Here is a 7,718-nt window from a genome sequence, read left to right as displayed (position 1 = left end):
TGACCGCTAGGTACAAACTGAATGTGCAGCTGCACAAGGTAAAAAGTTATAATCCCTGTACTCTATGGTACAGTATATCAAGTTTTTTTAAAGCCATGCTCAATTTGACCTTACAGTGCACTTCTACCCTTATGGCATAGGATTGTAAGCTTTTCACATATACTGAACAAGCCAGCTAATATTTTTTTTTTTAATATCCTATTTTAAAAATGCTTTAGCGTCATATAATTCAGCCTTCTTTAACTATTCATGCATGGCATAAAGTAATACAATACAAAATAATGACCCCACACCTACAACTGTGAGAAGAATTAGTGGACCCATTGAGACTCATAAGGAATCAGGAAATTATCCAATTCTAGTTTTTCTATCATAGCATTGTGTTATTGTTTGGAAAAGGTATTATATAGCAGTGAGATATTGTTGAAGGTAGACTTTGGTTGGACAATAAATTTGGCCATAACAAAAATACTGTGCAGAACAAGTGCACACTCTTCCTGGGGCATATGAAAAAAACAAAAAAAATTGTCATGAAATAGATGTTGCATCACAGTATTGCCACAGGCTTTCAGGTGTTTCAATAAAGGGCTACAACCTTAAATTTCATGATTTCTACAAAAAATAGCGCCAATATTTTAGATTTCTGAGCATACATAAAAAAGATACTCCCTTCCATCCTCATATTCATGGACCATTTTAAGGGATACACCCTCTTCCCCATTTTACAGTCTTGCTAGAGCAATCAGACGGGACAACAGTGAAGAGACTCCTATGAGCCTCTTTAAACCAGTAACATGTGGACCAATGCAATAAGGCTGGGTATTCCCTGTCCTCATGAATTTATTACACTCTTAAACAATGCATTGATATCTAACTTATATATACTGATATCCATCCATTCAGCCATTGGAAGATGCTACCAGTAAACAGGTCCTGCTGTCTGTCCTCCGTAAAGTTGAACACCCTCTTCCCCGTTTTACATAAGAGCTGTCATACATAAGAGCCTCTTTAAACCCAGTAACATGCGGACCAATGTGATAACACTGGATATCTCCTGTCCGCATGATCTTAACACATTCCTAAACATTGCATTGATACCTATCTTCTATTTGCACGATTAGTAATTTTTCCTGATAATAATCCATTAAGCTATTGGAGGATGCTACAGGTAAAATATTATGTTTTCTAAAACCTTTGACTCTAAAAGCCTCAGACTGATACTCCTATAAGGTATAACAAATAAAAGTAAACAAGAAAGGTGGGGTCATTGAACTAACACAGTCACATGAAACTATTATCAATCTGAGCCAAGTGGTAAGGAATCTTTGAGGTAATTTACAAGTGGTCTATGTCATGTTGAGAAAATTGGAGAAAAGGGATTGCAAAAAAAGGGTAGAAGAAAGAAACGTGAACAGTCACAACAGGTGTAAAAGTGAAAACTGAAAAAACATTCACTAAAATATATGGTAAAATGCAGGATGAATTCGGCAAATGGTTCCATGAGAAGAGCAAATATTAAGAGAGATAATTGACATCCCTGGCATGTATCATTACCAATTATTTATCTGATATCATCCCAGCAAGAAAAAAACCCCAAGAACGCTAGCTGAAAGACAGGAACATAAAGCCAATATAACAGTAAGTATCTATTGAAAACCCAAACTTGAACAATATGCTTATATAATGTTTTCAATAATTGTATAGCAATGACATACTTCCCAACATTTTAAAGTGGCAAAAAGAGAGAAAAAAGGCAGAGGCATATTTTTCATGATTTGTCATGTGGATGGGTGTTGAAAAAATTGTCAAAATTTAGCTTCCCTTCTTCAGGAAACAGTGTACTAAACAGTCCTAGGCCCCCTTAACATTTGTGGTGGCAACCCACGCAGTTAGCTGCTCACATGCACATGCAAATTGCTGCTATGTGCCCAGGAGTGGCAAACCAGAGGTGGAAGAGCAATTGCACTGCCAGAATGGGCGTTTGGCTTCTAGGAATCATTATTATTACACAGTATTTATATAGCGCCATCATATTATGCAGCGCTGTATGCAAACAAGGCTAGGATAAATAAGGAACCGAGTTTCTGACTCGTTTGTTCAATCGAGGAATTTATTGCCGAAACAGAAGTGGGTAACCTGTATGTGTAAATATTGAGAATACATGATTGTATGCTAGATATTATAAATAATATATTTTGTAATCTTTAGGCTAATATCTTCCTGAAGAAGCGTACTATGTTCCAAGAAACACGTTGATCTGTTATTAGCCTATCTGTAACAACCACAAAATAATCATTGGAGCATAAATCTGTTTTTAACTTTTTATTTATTTAATAAATATTTGTATCAATAAGAAATGCATATTGGACTGTGAATGAATACATGCTTTTTAAGTCCCGATGTTATTGACCCGGTTAAAAACAATTGTTAATTCATTAATTGTATTAAGGGATGTGGCATATATCAAATTATTTCCGATAGTAGGAGGAACAACTCTTTGAATAATTTAAAAAATCTATACATGAACACCTTCAACTAAGATACTTTTCTCAGTATCCCCAGCACACACACTGAGACTGTGTACAGTTGAAGGGGATTATGTATTGCAAAACGATTTTATTGGTTTTTCAAAGGGTTTTTTTTACAACATATTTGGGGTAAAATTGAGATCAAACCTGCCCTGCCATTGTCTGCTAGGACTTTATAGCCTTTCTGCTAGGTCTTCTCTCTTCTCTCATCATCTGTGTTCACTACCTGCCCACTCCTCGACCCTGGCCCCCGAACTGACTGGGTGGTTCAATCTCTCCTTTTCCACTGGTATCTTCCCCTCAGCCTTCATGTAATTGTTCCCCCAATCCTGGAAAAACCCTGACTTATTTCCCAGCTACAGTAGTATCTCCCTTCTCCCAAGTCTCCAAACTTCCTGAACACCTTGTCTACAAAAGACTGACTGACAGCCTAACACCAGCTCTCTCTTTCTCTCTTAACCCACTTCAATCGGGCTTTCAACCTGCCCATTCCACTGAAACAATGGCCAATGGCAACTTTTCACTCTTCCTTCTCCTAGAGATCTTTCCTTAATAAATTATTTTAAAAAAGGAAATATTTTGTTTACACCTAACTTATTGTTTATTTTTCTGCTTTCTACCAATACAGATTTGCTGTAATATCACAATTGTAGACATGGAACAAGTGTTTGGTTTTATGATTCTTCTGGTGTCAAGTCTATGTGTTTACAGCAAGCCTCCTTACACAAATGCCTTGCCGCAAAACATATCCCTAACATCTGAATCCCTGGATAGCCATGATTTTTCTGTTAACGATTTCTCCTGGGCAAAGGGAAATCTGTCTTGTGCCAATCTCCAAAAAGACTGTATTGATTACCTTTCCTTACTTCCTCCATCTTCATTACATTTGATCAAACCAGCACTGGTACTGGGCTTGATGAATGTTGGTTGCCTGCTAGAAAAACAACTGTATACTGATCTGCTTGCGGATAAAGACACAAGAGAGATATATGAATTACTTACTGAACAAATGAAGACCTCTGTCCATCAACCTTCTATTCACCTTCATAAAACTCAAAAACATGTTAGGGAACTTGAAATACTAACATTCAACTTACACTCACTTCTACCCACAGCTCTACCTGAACTTCACCAGAACTGTTCTGGTTTCCATAAGAAACAAAACTTTTTCTTGAATGGTTTAAACATGGGAGCCCATAAATCGGTGAAAGAGGCAAAAATGTACTGCAAATATCTGGGATCATCCTGTGCTGGTGTTTCTTCACATTCTGGAAGATATTATACTGTGGCACGAAATGGTGGATATATTATGCCTCAGAGGGGAATAAAAATGTGGCTGCATCACTGCAATGCTGCCTATAGGATAAAGCGTTCCTCTGCTCCTGAGTGCATTAGTGAGAAGGAACTGTGCATTCATAGGGTAATGGAATGGATTCCTGTGGTCAATGGTTGGTACAATGCTGGTAGTGCCATTTATTATGCCACACAGGGCTGTTCTAAAATAGCAGAAGATCGAGCAGTTGAAGCTGCTTCAGATCTAGGCTATGATGCTGTAGTAGCTGCCACTGGGGGGGCAACAAGTGTTGTCAGTGTTGGAGTAGGGGTAGCTGTAAAGCCCGCAATAAAAGCAGGTGTGAAAAAAGCCATAGATTATTTTAAAAGTGAGTCACAGTAGCTACATTTTACAGCAGCCCATAGTGCCGTCAATGAGTGAATATTTCTAAACCTCTTTAAACAATCAAAGATTAAATAATAAGTATTTTTTTATACAACACCTACTTTTAAAAGAGGTGCTTATGTATCTATCGCCTACAGGTGTCTGTTTGTTCTTCCAAGCAACCCTGTCCTTAATAATGACATTGATCTAATTAGTCAGAGATACCCAGGAATCAGCTGATTGGAGGTATAATTATAAATAGGGATGCTCAGAAAGAAATCAGGAAATCTGTGGGTAACAAGCTTGTGGAAGCGCATCTGGGTTTTCATTATATTGTACGGCAGAGTTGTCAGCCACTGAGAGTTCAGGTTTAAATAATGGTTACAATTTATTGAGCTATTCTCCCTCAGAATGCATTAACTTTATCTCAACAACTTTATGCTAGTTGGAAAACATTATTTAAATGCATATGGTGTGGATGCCTTTATAGTTAAGAGTTACATAGTATTGCACTTTCTACATGCTCATCAGAAAGATATAAAATTCCTTTCATTTTTAATAAATTCATAAATTAATTATTATTTCTTTATTACTATATTTTTTTATTGCATACCCTTGGGTCTGTTATGGGAGAAACGTGCAGGCTGTCCTCTCCTATAATGTCTAATTTCAAGTGATTTTTTGGACTGTATACTGTGTACAAATATGTAAAAACTATTAAATTCTAGATAATTCTGCAATATTGGTCTATCTGTAGTGTAATTGGTAATTATTTTATAGAATGAATGAACAATAGATGACACTAATCTAACTTGCTTGCTCCAAGGCTGTTATCTTCTCCATATACCTGTACATCGATATGGAACAAACACCATCATTGAAGCCTGAACCAGTATACCTGTGCCAGGTTTGGACCTAGCTAATTATTGAAGGCAGGATCAGGATGGCAATCATGTGGTCTGCACCATGAAATATAAGACAACAGTATGCATACCCATATTTCTAGGCCCTTTGGTTCCATTTATTGTGTTGTTGCCACAACCAAGTTTATTGCACTGGGAGCTATATATGCCTTCTAAGGTTAGAATTTGGATGGAGAGGCTGCAGGATCTCCATCAGAAAATTCTGTACCCTATCATCAAGGATTACGCTAGGTACACACTTCCAATAATTATTGTTAGAAAATGAACAATTACGACCAATCAACTATTATGCGCGATTATATTTAAACAATCGTATTGTGCACATTTCTGTACATGGTGTAACAATACAATCGTTCAAATATAATCCACCAATAGTGTACACACGCTAGATATGATCGTTTGAACGATGCAGAGAGTGACATGTAAAGGAGAAAGTGTAGTGCAGAAACATGCACCATCACTTAACGACCGTACGCACCATAGATAGTGAACGATCGTCGGCCAATCAGACCCGCCGTGATGGTCGTTCATTTCCAACGACAATCCTCGTTTGTCCGCGTCGTTGGTCAGTTGTTGGTCGCCTTTTTTGTGAAAGATTTTCGGCCGATCGGTCGTTTGTTTCCAACGATAATTATTGGAAGTGTGTACGCAGCTTTAGAGCTCTTGTAAGGCTGTTACTGAATTTTCTGTCACTGTGACAGGAAGTGAGAAAAAAATCTACATTCGGGACCACAATATAAAGTTGCTAAGGGATCCCATTCCCACCCCGGACTCTACTGAAGAATAAATTTATGTCTACTTAATTTACAGTGCTGTGTAATGTGTTGGTGCTATATAAATCTTGTTTATTAATAATAATATTTATTAATAATAATAATAATAATAATAATAATAGTAAATATTAATATGGCTTTCTGTGTCCTTTTAGGAAACCCCTCCCCCCCACTTCCTGTCCTGGGAGTATGTGGTCACAGAACATAAAGTAAGGAAATGGGGTCACAGAGACTGCTGAACTCTTTTTATCTTAAACCCAAAGGATCATTTGAGACACCAATCATTTTATCGCATAGTGGTAGATGAACCAGCAATTAATGAGATTAAATAAATCAGCAATAAATCAGCAACTGAAGTCTGCAAGTTTACCATAACCCCGCCTATTAATAAACTCCCCCCGCCCACAAAAAAACACCCGCATAGGACCGCCCACGTTGTGACGTCATTCTGGGGAAATGGGCTTGTGGAAAGTCTCAGGTTTACCCTTCTTCTATCAGCCTGGTTCGCGCGCCCAATCATATGCCGAAATCTCACTAAGAGGCGCACAATGGGGCGGAGTTATTGTAAAAACATTGCTTCGCATGCCCGCCCGCTTTATGTTACGAAATGATTGACGTCGACAGCATCCAATCCGTGTAGAGGGTTGTCATCCTTCCCAGTGTAGGGTTACAGAGTGAAGCTGCTGTGCTGGGTGTCAGGGATCGGTCACCTGAACAAGGCTTCTGTGCTGGGTATGTTACCATTACTGCCTTCCATAGTTATACTTATGCCAGGGTCACAGCTGGCAGCTACTTGGCATGTTAGGTGCATGATGGAAGGGTCTTCCTGTTTGTTCTACAAGTTGTCTGGTGACTGATCAGCATATACAAATCAGTGTGCCTTGTGTCACAGCTATTTGCAGTGTAAACTCCGCTTCTGCCATTGAAATGGGGTGTTGGGGTGATGGAGTGAGAATTCTGGATTGCTGCTGCTTTTCTCATTGTATTTATATTTTATATCACACAATAAAACTCTAATATATAAAATGATCAGATAGGCCATAATGTATATTGCATGCTTTGTGAAGTGCTGTGTATTATGTCAGATAATATATATATATATGTATATATATATATATTTATATGTATATAAATTGTATATTAATTTTCAATGGCGGTGGTGTTAGAACTTCTTTGTATTGTACCCCCCCCTTAACCCCCCAATCCCCAATACAGCTTGGGGCAACAAGTTAAAGTGGAACTAAACGTCACCCGTCTGCATTCCAACGCCTGCTGCCGCCATAACCATACATCACCCCGGCACATGCAAGGGAAGCTGGAACTGCTGAGTAAAGTGTAACTTTTGGATGGTGTTAGATTTGTTTTTTTTAAAGTATGAAATGGTTAAAACACCCTGTCAGTATTTGTTGTGCATTTCACCAATTAGGGGGGAATTACTTTAATTGCCCATCCCAAAAAAATATTCTAGGATGGCAGCATCTTCCACGTGTCCCCATTGGAAGATTTCCTCTCTATTTCTATTCTGGTGACCCACTTCCAGACCATGAAACAACAGCAAGCATTGTACAGCAATGTCACACTCATTATTGTATTTCATATTCATATTGGGTCTATTGGAAATGTTTTGCTAATTTAGCTGTATTTCTCCAACTTTTTAACATGGGGGAATTCTTGATATAACATCCAGCTCCTCAGGGAACCCCCTGCTATATTTACTATATCCACAGCTCACAGTACATTAGTGTGGGGGTCAGTAGGAAGAATGTCCTACATTGCTGGCCAGTGGGAAGAATGTCACCCTTAGAACGCAAATTGCTCATAGAACTCCTAGCAACCT

The 7,718-nt window shown here is 38.3% G+C and overlaps 1 protein-coding gene across 1 annotated transcript; it reads left to right on the top strand.

Moving 5' to 3' along the window:
• Positions 1-1,461: 1,461 nt before the first annotated feature.
• On the top strand, positions 1,462-4,925 carry APOF (apolipoprotein F). Its single transcript, XM_072398022.1, has 2 exons — positions 1,462-1,638; positions 3,157-4,925. Exon 2 carries the CDS (start codon positions 3,184-3,186, stop codon positions 4,201-4,203), a length of 1,020 nt encoding a protein of 339 aa, XP_072254123.1. The 5' UTR covers positions 1,462-1,638; positions 3,157-3,183; the 3' UTR covers positions 4,204-4,925.
• Positions 4,926-7,718: the final 2,793 nt, after the last annotated feature.

Source organism: Pyxicephalus adspersus, unplaced genomic scaffold (assembly GCF_032062135.1).
Source record: "Pyxicephalus adspersus unplaced genomic scaffold, UCB_Pads_2.0 Sca1019, whole genome shotgun sequence".
Classification (NCBI taxonomy): domain Eukaryota; kingdom Metazoa; phylum Chordata; class Amphibia; order Anura; family Pyxicephalidae; genus Pyxicephalus; species Pyxicephalus adspersus.
The sequence above is the reverse complement of the archived record's forward strand: the minus strand, read 5'-3'. Positions and strand labels throughout refer to the sequence as shown.

Bases quoted from the DNA above. Each gene is read 5' to 3' on its own strand.
- APOF (XM_072398022.1), top strand. From the start codon at position 3,184: ATGGAACAAGTGTTTGGTTTTATGATTCTTCTGGTGTCAAGTCTATGT.